Source organism: Polyodon spathula, chromosome 8 (assembly GCF_017654505.1).
Source record: "Polyodon spathula isolate WHYD16114869_AA chromosome 8, ASM1765450v1, whole genome shotgun sequence".
In the NCBI taxonomy this organism is placed as follows: domain Eukaryota; kingdom Metazoa; phylum Chordata; class Actinopteri; order Acipenseriformes; family Polyodontidae; genus Polyodon; species Polyodon spathula.
The window spans coordinates 9495492-9514623 of record NC_054541.1 but is presented as its reverse complement, the minus strand read 5'-3'; the positions used below and the strand labels follow the sequence as shown (position 1 = coordinate 9514623).

The 19132-nt window shown below is 40.0% G+C and overlaps 1 protein-coding gene across 6 annotated transcripts; it reads right to left on the bottom strand.

Moving 5' to 3' along the window:
• Window positions 1-5725: 5725 nt before the first annotated feature.
• On the bottom strand, window positions 5726-18912 carry zgc:114123 (uncharacterized protein LOC569174 homolog). Of its 6 annotated transcripts, none has more exons than XM_041256655.1 (21): window positions 18081-18912; window positions 17779-17856; window positions 17478-17642; window positions 14864-14983; window positions 13946-14150; window positions 11224-13514; window positions 10823-10851; window positions 10518-10700; window positions 10140-10265; window positions 9780-9842; window positions 9167-9331; window positions 8857-8937; window positions 8504-8633; window positions 8092-8213; window positions 7807-7870; window positions 7574-7686; window positions 7301-7405; window positions 7017-7084; window positions 6856-6883; window positions 6585-6727; window positions 5726-6248 (listed from the first exon to the last, which is right to left on the bottom strand). In XM_041256655.1, exons 6-21 carry the CDS (start codon window positions 11474-11476, stop codon window positions 6074-6076), a joined length of 1848 nt encoding a protein of 615 aa, XP_041112589.1. In that variant the 5' UTR covers window positions 11477-13514; window positions 13946-14150; window positions 14864-14983; window positions 17478-17642; window positions 17779-17856; window positions 18081-18912; the 3' UTR covers window positions 5726-6073. The 6 variants fall into 6 exon arrangements, with proteins under 6 accessions (XP_041112589.1, XP_041112590.1, XP_041112592.1 ...); XM_041256656.1 differs by having other exon boundaries at window positions 17779-18188; window positions 18817-18912; XM_041256658.1 differs by having other exon boundaries at window positions 18817-18912.
• Between the last annotated feature and the right edge of the window lie 220 nt (window positions 18913-19132).

The window sequence follows — 19132 nt, the reverse complement described above, 5'->3', positions numbered from 1 at the left end:
TGTATATTATTTGACCATTTGTCTTTTGAGCCTTTATGGTTGCCACATATCCACAGGTGAAATCAAAAAGATTAAAAAAAAAAAAAAAAAAAACATTAAAAAATCTTAAGAAAAGCAGACGTCGCGCTCTGGTGTGATTTGATCCAGTATTCAATCAAAAAAGTGGTTTACTTCTGCATGTGCCAACATGAAAAATCCTAACGAGTGAATGTGCCAACCTGAACCCTAAGTAATACCTCTAGCCCTGATCTAGTTAAACGTTAAAGATGCAGTATGCCAACAAGTCACTAAGACTAAGCATACCTCAGGTGTATTAGTTTAAAACTATGCCTGTACAAATATATTACATACATATTTAAATGTATGCCTTTATTTTGACCTTTTTTTTTTGGGGGGGGGGGGGGGGAAATTCATGACATTGGAAGATGCCACTTATATAATTGTATTGCAAGTATAAATTGATGAGTTTTAAAAAAAAAAAAAAACGACACTTTATAATTTACTTCAGTTTACAGTATGAAAGGGTAACATTTATTTTAAAAAAAAGTATGTATGGACCTTATGCCACCGAAATACCAATTCAGAAATTGTTTCTCTAAATGTGACGTTTAGTTATTTTGGACAGATAATTAATAAAATACTTAGAAAAACAAAACAAAAAAAAGCAGCATTTGTTCTAAGGTTATGATTCAGCGAAAACCCAGCAGCGTTCTGCCCACAACCCGTGCCTGGGGAAGTCCTACCGAGTCACCCTCTGCCTGTGCCTCCATATCACAGCGGATCTGCACTTTGTGTTCGCCTGCACAGAGGTGCATAGGCAGAGAAAAGAAAATGGCGTAGAGACTAAGTCCTCAACCTCTAAACCCCAACTTTCGGCTCCAAAATCCTGTCCTAAACCCCCTCGCTAAGCCCAATCAGAGGTTGGGTTGTGAAAAACAGTATCTCCTCTGCAGGAATCCGCGTTTCGATAAAGAAATTGACCATTTTAAGTACTGTTTTTAAGCCCTCTATTTGAACAATAGGCGCTTGTAAGCAGAGCAGAAGGGACTTAGTCTCTGGGACGCCATGTCTGTCTCTAAAAAACTAACTACAGAATCGCATAGCCGAGTCAGATGAAATGAGAGTAACACACATTTACGGAAAACAAAATACTTACCATTGGTCCGAGATCCAGAGACGATCTGTAAAAAATGATGTTTTTTTTAAATACAGGTACACGCTTTTTTAAATTATTTAAAAAATAATCTGCGTAAGTTTCAACTAAGGTTACCGGTATGCGAAAATGGCTTTTGATAGATTGTTCTAGGGCAAAAATACCCTAAACTTTGTGTAAAGTTGTCATTAAAACGGCAACATGCAATTATATAAAAATATACTTCAACCGTGACCCCTTAGCATTACTGTCCGTGTTCCCAAAATGATTTTTACTATTATTCAAGATCACAAGCAATTTGTAGCCACCCTTAACCACACTATATACTTATTTTCATCACGACTGTAGCACATATTTTTTTAATTTTACCTGTGTGTCATTGTGGAGTTGATCCCCACTCATTTCCTGGTTCTTTATTTTAAAATAAAATGTAAAATGTGTTGAGAGCAGTAGCCGGTGAGGTGCAAAAAGGGAGAATGAAGAAAACAGCAGTTGTGTAATAGACTAAGTCCCAGTTTCCGTAGACTGCGCATGCTCCAGTTCGTTTAAATAGGGGGAAGACATTTTGCGTACTGGTCCATTAGCTCCCCCCTGCTCTTTAAATGTAAGCATTTTACACATAGCCTTGCAAGCATGGGAACCCTAGCCATGTGGCAACAGAGACCGTTATAGACTTAGCACCGGTGCTAGACAATGCCTTTACCATGTCATCTGTGTTTCAACTTACTGATACGTGGTCTTCAAGAAACCCACGTCTGGGCACAACTGTTTCTGAAAAAACACTACGCATCTACGTAGCACCGTGGCTGTAATTTAATGCGGTGACTTGAACCGTACACGAGTGAATGCAATTTGTATATAATAACACAAAGGAAAAAGCATATACCCGTATCTTTTTTAATTGGGAACACTGTGCTTGTTCTCGTGTGTGTGAATTGTGCAGTATGTGTAAACTAAGTCATGTCAATTTGACAAAAGTTTGAAAAGTATAAGTTTTGCATGGAAAAACATTTTTAAAAATGTGCAGCGGCATAATGCCGTTAGAATCATGGAGAGTGTGCCACTATGTGTAATATATATGAAACGAATCATGACGAAATGTAAAGAAAGTAGTGCAATTTATTATTATTTTTATTTTAATAGCATACAGGCAATCTTATAATACAAACACATTCTCAAATATCAACTTTCAGCCATGTATAAATTATTGCCATTTATTGAGGAAACGCACATTTACCTAGTAAAAAACATTACATTAGTAAGAAACAACTTAAGAAAGCTTTTTTTTTTATTTTTTATCCCACTTTGCATGGTTTTGCATGGGAATGGATTGGCATGGGTAGCTAATTGTATGAAAAACAATAAACTGAGATACACATGATATCATACAGAAATCTTTCACCATGCTCCTATAAAATATGCATTAGTATTAAAGTGTATTAATGTAAAATAAGTATCTTCTGCAGCAGTTGTGTTGTCTTGTTTCTTATCCTGCAGCAGCCATGTTTAATAAACACTTTCCCAGGCAGGCACCAGCAGGCTGCCTGTCAATCCCAGCCCAGCTTGGCTAACCCTGTAATAGTGCATAGTGAACCACATTCTGCATGCACTGAAGTTCACTGATTTGTCCCAGTTCCGTTTTTATTCACTGGACTGTATTTTCAACGAGCTTCAAATCGTTTCTTGTTCCTGTAACAAATTAACAAACAAAAAAACATTCAGTTTAAATGTTTAGTCTTTTTTCAAGTTTGCCAAACAAAAAAAAAAAATTCAGTTTAAATGTTTAGTCTTTTTTCAAGTTTGCCATTTAGTTTAAGTACAAACCATAACCAACACCAAAGCACTGTTTTTTCTGAAAATCAGAATATCTTACTAACTGCCTACTGGAACAAATGGTTTTATGACAGATTGTGTTTTTTTTTTTTTTTTAAAGTTACCTTATCTACTGCATTGACAGAATGAATTTATATCTTTCAGCCAAATAATCATTGTAGAAACACTATCATAAAGCCCAGAACTTTCATATACTGAACAAGCACATACACACAAAAACCAATGCAGGTACAATAAATAAGAAAAAGAAGAAACAAGTTAGAAACAAGAGGAAAACATGTTGTCAGTTCTAGTATATGCACAGTTGTGAATACATGTAAAGTTACTTTCAGCTGTTTAATTAAATAGATAAGTGGCTCCATTCTATATCTTTAGCCCCACATCTCAAATTGTATATTTGAACCCATGAACATTTTGGCCCTAGACCCTGTCAATGATACCAGAAAAGCAGAGAGCAGCAAAGTCTAGTGAAAGCCTCTGCAAGCATGGCAAAGCAGACATACGTTTGATAAAGTATGGAAAAACATGCTTTAGCATGGTAAAGCATCATACATGCACACTATAACAGGGATGGAAATACAACTTCTATTGCATAGCAGTTTGATCCATTCCAGCTTTTGCTGCGATCTTTATGAGCCACAGTGTATAGGTAACAAGCTCAGGTGTAAAACCAGGAATAGATCAAAGTGCTATGAAATGGGAGTCTTATTGCCATTCTTGTATGAGCATAAGAAAAGCATGGTAAAGTGCCAAACTACTGTGCAAGGTTATAATTGAGAACATTTATAAGGGTGCTATCATGATTACTGCACTCTTATAATAAGACATTGATTTAACAGCTCATTCGCAGGATGGAGCACAAGGAGGGTTAAATGACTTGCTCAGGGTCACACAGTGAGTCAGTCAATAGCAGAGGTGGGATTTGAGCTGGTGACCTTCCGTTTACAAGCCCCTGGACTTTAACCACCTAGACCACACTGCCTCCCTATACAAAAAACACATGCGTTAAATAATTATCGAAATAAACAGTATCAACCCTTCCTATTCATTATCATGATTCATACCTCAACTCTCTTTTTCTCTTGTAATTTTGCATAAAGGAAGATTACATTTTGGCAAAAAAAAAAAACATATTGAACTACACTACAGTTTTGAACATGTAGTAATTAACATACATGTACTACAGTAATAATTCAGTATACACCAGTCTAGATCCAGAGTGATAATACTGCACTATTGTGCTGTGAGAAAGACCAGCTGTGTGTTTTTTTTTTGCTGTTTGGGATTCCTTTATATCCACCAAGTTCCAGACTGACATTAAAATGTCTCTGTTCCTCTAAATGTAACACATTGTATTCGGGTCCTCTCAGGTGGTAGACTCTGCTGAAATGTGTATACTGGTACCCTGCTGCCCATTACAATACCTGAGCATGAGTGAAAGCCTGTCACTCTCCGAGTGCTATGGAAATGAGAAACTTGTTCTGGCACAGACTCTTGACTGGGGCTCATTTGCGCTTCTGTAATTAGCTAGGAGATGTTTTAAGTTGAAAGAAATAAAAGGACCACCAAGGCTTTCAGCTTTGTTTATACAATTGGTGCAGATCACTGCAACAGAAAAATATCAGACAAGCAATTGAAACTGATATGCGGTTGTAACTCATACAAAAAACTATTTTGTTTTCTACAGTTTCTCTGAATGTCCAGAAGGTGGTGCTGTCTTGTTTAGAAATTTCTAACAAATGTAGAGTATGTACAGTAGACAGATTGAACAACCCACACACTACTTCTACAGCACTGCTCTGTATGATTACTAATCAAATGCATTTATTATTTAGTAAACAATGTATTTAGAAAGAGTAAAATACACTTAATTTCAATTGCGAACATTGACTAGAAGTCTTCAGACAATGAAGATGACTTCTGGATTTAATGTTTGTCACTGAATTGAATTCCGTTTGTGTTTCTAAAGTTAGCACAATGTGAAACACTGTTTGCATATTTAATACTAAATATGTGCATGTTGGAAAGATAACATAATCTGTAACAAAAGAATGTATTTTGGTTTCAGAGTTAGAACAAGGCTTCAATGTGTTATTTACACCCACCCAAGACAAATGACTGGACTCTCTTACATTTCAAATAATGTACAGTTTAAAGGCTGCACAATGAAAACAAATATTAAAACACACACCAATCCCAGAGTACTGCAGTTTAACTGAGCACAAAGCAAAATAAAGTGGAATCTGAAATCTCCAAGATCCGACTGCCCAACGTTCAAGAGCAATTGAACTGTTAACACAACCAAGAACTCAGACATTTCACAGATGTCCACCTCAGGAAGTTAGATCCCCAAATCCTGTATTGAAATACTGGTAGCAGGTCACTGTATTTAAATAAACACTGCAGTATGCCCCGAGATAGGGGGCAACAATTGCCCACCTTCCTATACCCGTGTCAAAATGGGTTATGAGCCCTAGGGATGGCTGGCAGGGTTATAATGGAAGTGACTGTCAATGAGTGTCTGCACTTAGTGCTTGGTGTAGTTCATTCCACCGAGGTGGAAAAAAAATGAGGCAACAGTTGTTCATAACTTATTGAAATACACTTCGGCATATTTGCTAAATGTATACAAACCCTGGTCAGCTGAGATTAGGGTAGGTGGCTACACCATTGTGACAGAACACAATTATAAAAAAAGCCAAATATTTTGTAATATATAAATATATCTTTAATCTTGAATAGGAGATAAGATATTTTTAAAAACACACAAAAAGGAGTACACACAAAGGCTGAGAATTAAACAGTTGAAATCCATTGAAATTCATAACGTACAAATAAGTGCATTAAGTGACTTAATGTGAATATAAATGGCAAGTGATTTCATTCTTTAAAAAAAGTGCATCACGTTAAAATATATACAAAAATAAAACAGAAGTGTGATTTAAATGTGTAAACATGTGCTCTGCACACCACTTGGAACCATGTGCAGTGATAGATCCAAAATGGGATTTTATATGCGGAAATATACAAAACTGGAGGAAAAGCTCCCAGTTAGTAACATTATTAAATTGCAATGGGATCGAGCATTCAGAGTTCTCGTGTTTTTTTGGTCGAGGCAGCACGGAAGAGGAAGGAGTCACAGACCTCCACAAGGAGCTCCTGGCAGCTGACACAGATATCATTACTGTACCAGTCCTGCATGGCGGATCGGTGCTGGGGGGAAGTCTTGCTTGGTTTTCGGGACTCAAGGACCAGAGGAATTCTGAAAAACAAACAGACCTTAGAACCAACTCTGGGTATCCCTGTAACATCTAAAACAGAGGAGCCAGAGTCACACCTACCTGCAACTGTACCAGCGATTGGTTATACTTCAAAACTACACACCTTCACAACCTTAACCCTTTGCAATTCCATGTTGTATTTTACATTGAGAGACTGCTATTCTTGTATTTCAACCACTTTTAGTAACTGCAAACACTGCAGCATAACTAACTGAACAAAATAGTAGTGTGCTGGACCAACAGCAATTGTGTAGCAACAGCTCCTTTTCTAAGGGATAAAAGCAAGCCGCTAGAGCCCTGTGTGGGGGTCCCCCCACCTGGAGCAATCCCAGTCCCATCTCTCCTGCCAGAAGGTGCTCATCTCCTGGGTTTGGTGGATTGGATCCCCATCTTTCATTAGAACAAGTTTCTTGAAGAAGCTCACTGGAAGATGCACGCACCATTTGTAGGGGAGCAGCATCTCGGGAGGAAGAAAAAAAAAAAAGTGAAGGGAATAAAGCCCCATTTTAAAGCTTCAGGGTTTTATAACCCAAAGTATAAGACAATCTTTCTATAAGCAAGTTCAAGGAGATGAGAAAGCCACCTTACCTCCATGCAACATTCCAGACACACAACCCTGTAGAATACAAAAGTATTGAACGGTTAGGAAGCAAAGTAGAACAGTGACTGCATTCCAGCTTTTATGAAAGCAGACATGTTAAAGCAGGTTATACAGCCTTGCAATGAAGGTTGGGTAGAGTATGTTTTACCTGTTACAGAAGGCGCAGGCATTATGCCAGGTGAAGTGAACACTTTTCTTGCAGCAGTTAGAACACATCTGTGGAAAAAAAGTTACACAACTTTTAGCAAACTACACCTTACACTTACTGTATTTTCAAAAGATGTTGGTTTTCATTCCTTTAAAACAGTTAGTATATAAATACACTCACTAACAAACTAACATTGCCCCAGCGCACTTAGTTCTGTAGTAGCTGGCTAGTTACTGGTTCACCCGTTTGTTTTCTCTCAAGCTCTGGGTCTTCTGATAACTCACCCTCCTATTTCTACTGCTGCCATAACCAGAGTACTGTCTACATTCTGCCTGCCGGAGCTTCATCACATCAGCAATGGTGGGAGGCTGGCAATCATCACTGAAGTCCTACATCACAGGACAGAGTCAGCACAGCAGATAAGCAACAGCTTCCAAAAAAAAAAAAAAAAAAAAAAAAAAAAAAAAAAAAAAAAAGGAAAGCATTGTACAGAGAACAAGAGTTATTACCACAGAGGTCTTTGGACAAGTACACTTCAACTAGGAAAAACCATGTACCTTTTTATTGAATCCAAAGCTATTGTCAAATGACTTGGACCTGCGTCTCTGGTCTGAAACGCAGTTTTGCAAGTCTTGTGGGGATGATGACAGCATTGGAAAGAACTTCACCTCTGAGAAGATTTAGAAAGCAAAACAATTTAGCAAAACATTGCAACTATGCAAAAGGTATGTTCTGTATTATGAAATGCCAGAGAGGGATGCACCAATGCTGGGCTCCCAGATGCATTTACCTGAACAGCTGTTTGGTAACTCAGAGTGCATCAGATCACTGCTCTCAAAAGACTTGCAGTCTTCCTGGAAGGTGAAGAGAAAGTGTTCAGCAAAAAGATGCAATGCCAGGTACCGTGTGCAGCTTTGTGCTTCTCCTGAACACTAGTGGAACGCACAAAATTGGCCGGTTTATAAAGACCATCTTTTAGATCCCAGCTTAAGGGACAGGCTTGACTAACAGGATCAGAGTCAGGTAAACTTCATTCTGACTAGCAGCTTCATGCTGATGCAACATGCCTCCCTACCTCAGATTCAAAGTCCTTGAGATCTGGTTTGGGAATGGGTCTCAACAGGTAGAAAGGGTCATCTGTGAGGGAGTCTTTGGAAGTGGAGATCACGCAGTTTGGGGGCGATGCAGAATTAACATCTATGTGGACAGAGAAGCAAAATTTAAAAGATGCGTGACATTGTCATAGCCTGCATTCAAAGCTCGTACAAATGCCCTCTCACACTGTTCATTAAAATAAGTGGACCGAGAAACAGCCTTAAATGTTGATATATCAATGCTAGAGATACCAATGCAGGATTTTCTGAAATGACCTGGGTCTGGTTTCAAAGATCACTTGATGGTACCTTTGCTAAGGTCATTCAAAATGAAAGCTAACTGGGTCTGAGAAACCAGTCTCAATGTTAAACAGGTTTCCTGCTGTACTGTGCCTTGGCAAGCAGCCCTCCTCCTCCAAGAAGCTAGGGGTCGTAGTTTCCCAGCTGATCTGATCTCTGTCATAAGCAGCTGGTGCAGACTTGCTTCCTCTTTGGGAACACTCTTTAGCCTTCTGCTGGAGGCCTGTGGAAGACAGGATTGTCATACCAATTCAAATCTACAACCCCAGTAGACAAACCACGTTACACTACAACATCTACGGTATTCTCACACCATCAGAAAGCAGATTCACTTGATAGGCTGGTTATAAAAATTACAAAATTGACATGCTATCTTAAAGAAAGGAACCTGGTAAATTATATATACACAATAAAATATTTAATTTAAAAAAAAAAAATCTACTTACTGGCTTCAAACGAGGGTTAGAGCGAACAAAGTTCAGAATGACGTCATGGGGACTCGCCAGCTTCTGTAAGTTATTAACAGTCTGAAACAAGAAGGAAGCTACAGTACCTTAGGGTTAGGTCAAAGACACCCATCTGACTGGTTTAGACTGCAGTGTTACCTGGCAGGTACAGATTGAGCAGTGCATTTGTTTAAATCATAGAATATGCAAGTGCAAGGATAAAGCCTTGTAAAAACAAAACAAAAAAAAAAAGTTATCCAGTGTATTCTTTGCAGACTCCAAGCTGCAGTAGTGTGCTGTACGGGCTCACCTGAACCTTGCGGAGGGTGTACTGCCTGTATTGAATGTCATTCATCAGTTTCTCGTGAGGGGACAGATCCACCTGCAGAAGGCTGCTGGTATTTTGGTGCTCCTCGTTTTTCCGCAACGACACCCCACTCCTCAGCTCATCAATCACATGTTTCCACGTGTAGACCTGCAGAACACCACGACCATCTTTCAGCATCCCAGTTGCTGCACCGTACATTTAAAAAGCAGTATATGCACAGCTTATCGCCTTGCTTAATTGCATGTGGATGTGCTTTCATAGTGCAGCAAACTCAGAATTCACTGGAAGGCTTTTAAAATTTGCTTAGCGATTAGGTGGAGAGGAAACTTACATAAAAACTAGAAGAGATTCAAGATATGTCGTGGAGTTAGTGTTGATGGTCCGAGTGCCATGAATATATAGATTTAGAAATTTGCTTAAACCTGCACCTTTTCTGCATTTGCTTGCATGCCGTTTGGCTAGTTCACAGCCTGCTTACACATTCATTCTATTTCTGGTTCAGCTGTGTGGTGCATATAGGTTCCTGCAAGACAAATGTATGCCAGCGACCATGTTCATAAGTGTCCTATATTTAAGATTTACAGCATCGCCTTACCCAGTTAGCAGTTAACGGAGCAACCACACCACGGTCTGGATTATACACCAACTTCTGCAGAGTCTAGTGCAAAAAAACAATGCGCAAGAGGTTTGGACATTTCAATGACCACATGGCAACCAGTATGTGTACCTGCATATACTCCAATGCAGAGAAACGTGGACTCATTTCCAAGTCTCGCCATTAAACTAGGAATATCACATTGCTGTGACCAAACAGTACACAAAGCCTAGGAAGTTTGAATGCAGGAGAATTAACCTGCTCTAAATGAAGTCCAGACATCATTTAAAAAAATATATTATTATATTGGAACCTCTTTCACCCCCACCTCACCTAAAATGTAAAGCAGAACTGGTTTACCTCTTTTGCATGCTGGATTTTATGTATATATTGACAGAGGTCCATAGTGTCAGCAAACAGGATGGCACAAACAGCTCTGTAGTGGTGGGCAGCCCTGGCAGGGTTATACAAGCGTCCCTCGCAGATCTGCAAAAGAAACCAAAACAAAGCAAATTGTTCAGCTGCAATCACTGTACGATGAACAACTCAACAGCACTCCAACTCTGGTCCTGGAGAACTAGTCTTCTGGGTTTATTTGCTTAATTAGTCAAGATTAACAGGTGTCCCAAATCTTTAGCCATTGAAGATGTAAAGACACAAAAAAGGCATCAGTTTCCAGGATTGGGATTCTGCAAACTGCAGTCACCACAGGCATGCCTGGCCTATGCCAATAGTGACCTGCAAAACTTCCTCGAAGGTGCACACTGGTTGGAAGTGCTCCCCTGCTTTCATGTGGTGGGTGTCCAGTTTGGTCATCTGATAGATGAGCAGTTCCAAGGTTTCGCTCAGGTCCCTCTCCACATCACTGCCTAAACCCCAATCCAGGGCAGAATAGATCAACCTTCCCAGGAAATCAACCATCTAGAGAGGGAAAAAAGAACATGACAGATTGCATAGAATGATGATGCAGTCTAAGTGGAATATATACAAGATAACACTGAAATGGACTTAAATACAAGAAAAAAGCTTTGTGCACAACTTACTTGATCTTCAGTCTGCAAATCAGATCCATCTGAAAAACAGGACGTCAGTGTTAAGGTAGTCCAGGTTGGTTAAATTCATGTAGCATCATGGTTTAAAATAACATCAATGTAAACCAAACGATATAGTTTACTACAGGAAAATAAACTAGTACTTGGAATATACCACAGATTTTATTTAATAGACACAGCTGGAATATAGCAAGCGCCTCCAAGTAATATTTATGGACATGTGTATTAGGTATTTCAAAAGTTGCAAAAAACGAGAATACACATTGCCTGCAAAACATTAACGTAACAAACCCATAGGGTCGAGAAGGGGTATTATTGTTTCTTAAACCTGTGGTTTTCTAATCCACTGTTCAGAATGCGATACAAATAACACAAACAAACAGAGTCCTTACGGCAGCTTTCTTCTGTTTTTATTGATAATGTTCCATCCTTTCTAACTAGGACGCTTTCAGGCCCCCGAATCGCCGGTATCTTCCATGGTGTCCCGTCTGCCCAGTTCTGATTCCTGGGATGCGGAACCAGCAAAAAGCATAGCTGATGGCAGATAGCCCACGCCTGCTCCTCTCTTACCGGTTGCCCGTGAACCTGCAAAATCTCCCTCAGCGAGATCTGTAACGGAGAGTCACAGAATACAGCGTAGTCCATTTAAATATATAGATGTATTTTAATTCTTTAACCGTTTAAAAAGTCTACAGTCCAACACGCGAGTCTTATTAACCGTGCAGTCAACTTTACCCTAAGTGGTGTTAAATAACGCGATTATTTTTGCTAAACAAATAAAAAATCCGCTACACAAATTAGTGATAGCTGATCAAGATTTCCTTATTGACGTCCAACATTTGTAGAGTTGCTGTTGTACTCTAGAACGTGTTTATTGTTAATGAGCATTTATTTTAATCCTGTTGCCTTGCGTAACCGTTCAGGTGCTTGTCAATTGAGCTGAAATTCAAGTGCACCTTGTTAAACTCACAATGAACTCATTGTAGCAGAGTCTGATTGCCACACATCGACGACTATCTACAGCTGACTGTATTGAATTAGTGAAATTAGGGCAAAGAAAAGGACCAGTCAGTGCACACGTGAAGAAATACCCTGTTTTATCTCCATCCCATTGTACAGTAATCCAGTTAAAGGTGAATACCTTTTGGCCTCAATATTTGGCATCCCATGTTATCTGACTGTAGTCATTGCATGCGTGTTTGCTTTTTTTTGCATCCAAAAAGAAAGGGTCATATCAGATGTTTAGAAGACCAGGAAGGCAATCTATATTCTGCCATGGGCTATCCATTTATAAACAGGCTTTGTATAGTTTGCTTGTTTACCCATACGGGCACACAGCACAGTGTCATGAATGGGTGAGGCCATATTGTGGCTTGTGTAACGTGGTTATTGTTTGTATCAAATCTTTACAGGTATGACCTTTATATATATCAACATGTACATGTGTGTTCAAATTGTTTTTTATACGGGACCTACCATAAGCCTGGCATACTAGGTGTAATTCAAATTGTCGCTTGTCTCTCTATTCATTTCAAAGGTCATTAACCAGAGGAAGGGATCATTTTCATGTGGTGAAGATAGTCACCAGGGTGTGACCATCCAACTTATGGGGCACCATTTACACACAATAGATGCTTTATTGCCTAACGTAACAGAAAAGTCCCCTATCTCAACACTGCTGGCAATTGGAGCCGATACCATGATGATGCAGAACAAGAATTGAAGACATTTTTCTAAGATCTACATTTACTGTACAGTCATTCCATTTTAATTGGACCCTTGTAAAGGGTTGCCACTCAAACAGCAGAAAGAGTTTGATTTACAAAAAAACTAACAAAAAAATAACCCTCCAAAGTTGAATGAGATGGTGTAAATCAACTAAACAAATACAGAACCCTAAATATATATTAAGACATGTAAGACATACGTACTACTTAGTTACATCTTCTGCATGTTAGAATATTTATAAAGTCGGGTACAGATTATTTCTTATAAAAGTTTACCATAGCATTTTTGCATTTTAACTATGCCTTCTCATTGTTGTAATATGCATTGACCACGGCTTGTAATATGAGTTACCATACTTTTCTTTGCTTTACTGTGCTTTATTACACCTTGCTATGCTTTTACTATGGGGAACTTTTATGACAGATGTACCTAATTTGATCCCATGATTTACCCCCAGTCAAAATTTATTCCTAGCCCATAACACCACATAAAGTTCAAGTAACTTTATTGTCAACCATTAAACTGTGCTCAGGGTTAGGATACCCTAACCTCTAAGCATGTTTTAAATGATCTCAATACATTGATATAACCACCACAAAGGTTGAGGACTAAGGGCTAGGCTAGAGTCCAAGCAGATCTGATAAGCTTTCAACCTGTGCTGGCCATTGCTGGGACTTTGATGCGGCACTGCGAATTAAAGTAGTACTAAACAGTGCATTGAGAAAAAAAACAAGGTGTGTATATTGTGTATAAAGTGCTTCTGAGGCTGTGAAGCCACGCTATCTGTACAGACACAACGCTGGACACTGGTATATGAACATGTAGGAATCGCGCAACAGTCTCTTTACAAACACATCCGTGCATCCCAGCTCCACATTCACAGGACCTTCTTCTGACTGGGACAGGAACTCTCCCACTTGTGGACAAGCCTTAACCTCAGGGATGTTTTCATTTCCTACCGGGGTGAAATGAAGGTAGATTGAAAAAAGCGATCATATTATTTACTGCACATAACACTGACCATAGCATTCAGTTCTGTGGGTAGGATATTTTTAAATGGAGCGTTTTCACTAGTTGATGGCAGATAGAAAATGTAGGTTTTTACAGTATGATAGTCCATGAATTACCAAGGCTTATACTGCTAAGGATTCTACATTTTATAATGTTACCTTATGGTAAGAAAGCAAGTTTTAACGCTGTACAATTAATCTCAATCAATGTTATACTCTGCAATAACAACTGTATCATTAGACTGAAAAATATCTTGATATCAAAGTCTTGTAAGAAAGTGGCTTAAATGGCAACTAGTTAATGCAAGAACCTTAACAGAAGCTTTACATTAAAACAGAGGGTGATACTCTAGCTTCATTTTGGAGGAAAACCTACCACGATGGTCAGCCATGCTGTCGAAAAAGAGCCAGGAGTTTCTCCCTGGTCCGTATTTGACGAAGGAGACGTAGTGACTGGTCTCAATACACAGCACAGCAAAGAGCTCCATCTTCTGCCTGGGCACGGGGGTGCTGGCGGGGAAGTCCCAGGGCAGGGAGATCTCTCGGGGCTGGTGATCCTGCCGCTGCCTGTGAGAGTGGACCTGACAACACAGAGAGGGGTTCAGACACTGTGCACCACATTAAAGAAAGAAGAGGGCTGCTGCACACAAATAGAGGTTCACAGTCAAGCTCACTGTCTTGCTTTAAAATAAATAACGATAGAAGTTATATTAAGAATACATCAGTTCAATCAGGAATGGAAACAAGACTCCTATTGCATAGCAGTTTCACTCATTCCAGGTGTTAATACAAGCTTGATTTGCGACACGGTATAGGTAACAAGCTCAGGTGTGTCTGATTATAGTAAAACCAGGAACGGCTCACACTGCTATGCAACAGGAGTCTTATTTCCATCCCTGAATTCATAGCTTTTTTTATGACCTCCCGGGTGCCACACTGTGAATCCGAGACACCATCTTACATTGCCATCTCGAGTCGCCGCTGTGTAAGGGTAAATCGTAAAACAGTTTTTATATGAGAAAACATTTCTATACAAATTAATTAAAGTACATATTAACCAGAATACAAGTGAACACTCTCCTGCACATTTAGTAAAAACTGCTATATAATCAAAGCTATTGAACATTGGTAGAGTTTTTTATATCCCTTGGGCTGATCCAAAGGATAACACCTACATGTGATTTCAACCACACATCCTGCAGGATATGTTGCTCAGTTGTAATTAATGCAAATCTTGCTTTAATGTCTTAACCCATTCAAACGAAGACACCGGATCAGCCTCCTTATCCTGTACCTGTTTGTCACAAGGCCAGCAATACTATTTGATCATCCCTGGCATGAGTCTGGGGTCTCTCAGACACTGGTAACACTCCAGCTCTGCCAACGCTCCACAGAGAAAGCACTCTCGGGGGGGCTGTGGGCAAGAGGGAAAATTTCAGCGCACAGGACCTTACAGCATACTGCAAACACTGTACTGTACAAGTGAATAATTCAGCTGCATCTGTTCCAGACACCTGGAAGTGTCGTGGAAATTCTAATAAAAGGAAGAGAGACTGCGAGTTCCAAACTCACAGGCCTTTATTTCTTAAGTTTGCAAACTGAGAACACTCTCAGCACACAGGGTGCTAGATAATCATCGAGTAGTGTTCCAACTAACAGAGTTGGATCAGTTTCTTATATACCTTAAAACTGTCAGTAAGGCAGAGGGTTAGGCAATGATGATTCAGATATTAGCATATAAGGGAAACAATTTATAACTATGCATACGTGGTATATAGCTAAGCAAGCAGATAACAGAATGGCTGCTTTGTGTGTATGTGCAAAAAAACACATCTGGCTCATCCGATTACCCATTGTCTCACAGCTGCAGCCGCAATGTAGGCAAAACTTTATCTTAAGCAAAGCATACAAGATTATGTGAACAAGATTATAGGAGTGCAAGATGCCAGTACTTTTCCATGCTGAGCCAATCCTGTTTTCTATATTTTCTACACAGACACTGCGTGATTATAATCACCACAGACATTGCGACATTATAATCAACACAGAGACACTGTGGCGTTATAATCAACTCAGACACTGCGTCGTTATAATCAGCACACAGACCCTGCGTCGTTATAATCAACACAGACACTGCGTCATTATAATCAACACACAGACACTGCACCGTTATAATCAACGCAGACACTGCGTCGTTATAATCAGCACACAGACCCTGCGTCGTTATAATCAACACAGACACTGCCTCATTATAATCAACATCCAGACACTACATCGTTAGATCAACACAGACACTGCACCGTTATAATCAGCACACAGACACTGCGTCATTATAATCAACACACAGACACTACATCGTTATATCAACACAGACACTGCATCGTTATAATCAACACAGACACTGCGTCATTATAATCAGCACACAGACACTGCGTCATTATAATCAGCACACAGACACTGCGTCGTTATAATCAGCACACAGACACTGCGTCGTTATAATCAGCACACAGACACTGCGTCGTTATAATCAGCACACAGACACTGCATCGTTATAATCAACACAGACACTGCGTCATTATAATCAACACACAGACACTACATCGTTATATCAACACAGATACTGCACCGTTATAATCAACACAGACACTGCAGCGTTATAATCAGCACACAGACACTGCGTCGTTATAATCAGCACACAGACACTGCATCGTTATAATCAGCACAGACACTGCGTCATTATAATCAACACACTGCGTCGTTATAATCAGACACTACATCGTTATATCAACACAGATACTGCACCGTTATAATCAACACAGATACTGCACCGTTATAATCAACACAGACACTGCAGCGTTATAATCAGCACACAGACACTGCAGCGTTATAATCAGCACACAGACACTGCATCGTTATAATCAGCACAGAGACACTGCGTCGTTGTAATCAGCACAGAGACACTGCATCGTTATAATCAGCACAGAGACACTACAGCGTTATAATCAGCACAGAGACACTGCGTCGTTATAATCAGCACACAGACACTACGCGTTATAATCAGCACAGACACTGCAGCGTTATAATCAGCACACAGACACTACGCGTTATAATCAACACAGACACTGCGTCCTTAAAATCAGCACAGAGACACTGCGTCGTTATAATCAGCACAGAGATACTGCATCGTTGTAATCAGCACAGAGACACTGCGTCATTATAATCAGCACAGAGACAATGCGTCGTTAGAATCAGCACAGAGATAGTGTGTCGTTATAATCAGCACAGAGACACTGCGTCGTTATAATCAGCACAGAGACAATGCAGCGTTATAATCAGCACAGAGACACTGCGTCGTTATAATCAGCACAGAGACACTGCGTCATTATAATCAGCACAGAGACAATGCGTCGCTATAATCAGCACAGAGACACTGCAGCGTTATAATCAGCTGCACATGCCTCTTCGGACCATTATCTCATCAGGTATCAGTAGTCCAGCATGGTGGAGTTTAAATTTCGACTAGGCTTCCAATGTGGTGGTGATACAGTCAACCAAGAAACCAGCATGTTGTTGATGATCATTTCTCTGGGAACTTTAAAGAAAGACTACCCTATCCTGACTAATGAAAAAGTGATTTTACAGAAAAATACAATAAAATGGACACAACAATGCATATGGATATCTCAGATTAGTGTACTGGTCTGCTGTTTTCAGTGTAGTCATCTTTCCAATATTACAGTACTAGACTGATCTGCCGTTTTGAGTGGGTTTTTAAACTATATATATTCTTTCTGTTTTGACAGACTCCCATTGTGTTATGTAACAAAAGGAAGGCATAAAGTAAAACTTGGAATAGCGGACACTGTCCTCAACCTTGAGATGAAATGTTACAAGGCTGCATAGTGTACCTTATCTTCAGCAGGGGATCCACAGACAGGACCTGGTGCAGCAGGACACTGAGGAACTCCTCTGGGTCTGCAAGGCAGCAGAACCACGCACACGGTTCACATGGACCTGCCTGCTTTCACACATAGTGTTTTCAATGGGCTGCCCCCCTAACGCTGTTAAGAAAGCTGACACACAAGGTTTAAATCAACGTTAATCACAAACTGTACATTTCTCTGCCATTGAACAACCTCTTTAACACTACACCTTCTTTCCATGCACACAGCTCAGGAAATCAAACCCAGGTATAGTGGACAGGGTTACCTTTCTCCTCAAAGGCGAAGGAGTCGCAGCCCAGTTGCTAGCGTAGTTTCATGACGTTCTCTGCTGGAAGAAACCCGTCTGTGAACACAACAGGACACTAGTGGCGTCAATGCAATCACACAGTTCAAACCCATGCAGGGCACATTAACTGTCAGACCTGATCATGGCAATATTTAAGCAAGGAGAGAGCTCTTAATGACACCACACAGGTCAGGAGAGGGTAATAACGCTGCTGTTAAAGAGGAGTTTCTGTGTATGTGTGTATAGAGATCTAGGTATCCGATCCCTCCTGCCCTGCTCACCTCCGCAGCTGATTCACAATGTCCCCTATCAACACGCTTTGGATCAGCTCCTCAGACACAACAGGACAGTGCAGCACACTGTCGAGAGCCGGAGAGAAACTGAACAAGCTGTACAGAAAAGAGGAAGATGAGTAAGGCGCCATGCAGGGATCTGAGAGGGGAAAATGTAGACAGACTGTGGGCTGGTCGACCTATGCTATAGAGCACTTGAGTTGTATTTATTATGTCAGTAGCTAAAAACAGCTTTTCCAGATCGGCAGAAACCTATCCTGACAAAAGAAAAGCAAAAAGAAAAGGACATGCCCTTTTTTTTCAAAAGAACCTATGATGCAACAAAAATAGAAAACTTATTTGACATACCCATCCTACACAAATGATACTGTTATTGTAATATATTGTAACACATCTCCGTGCACAATATATACATGTATATTCCGGTTTAAATGATAAAGGAAATCACCAGCCAAAACTCATTCACAACTAATAATAATATTCAAATACTTTTACAAAGAATAGCACTATTGTGTTTCATTACAGTTGGTTGATGGTCGTCTGATAAATCAATACATATATAAAATTAGCACTATCTTAATTTACATATAATTGCAAGAAGACCCTTCTCGTCAGGCAGGAATAGCCAGGCTTATGTCTAATGCTATTCAAGCTGGTGGGTAATCGCTGGTAATCTTTATGGAGACAATTGACAGAGTCCAGTGGCTTCTAAGGGTAGCTTCACCTGAAGAGTGTTGAATTGAGGTAGAAGGAGTTGTAGTGTCCTTGAATCCCCTTCATTCTCCCTTCCAGGACTGAACACTCGGGAATGGGAGGGGCGTCCTCATTCCTGCCATCTGCCACAATGTATCTCTCTGCGGCTAGAGAGCATAAACCAAGAGCTGTCTAATACAGTACATCACAGCAAATACGGCTACCTTTTTTTTAATTCAATTCATACCGACGAGTATGTTGAAATGTAGCATCTTCTCAGACAGTGCAGGTTCACTGTAGCTCAAGTGGACAGTGGTCTCACTTGCCTGAGGCTCAGGGAAGCGGGG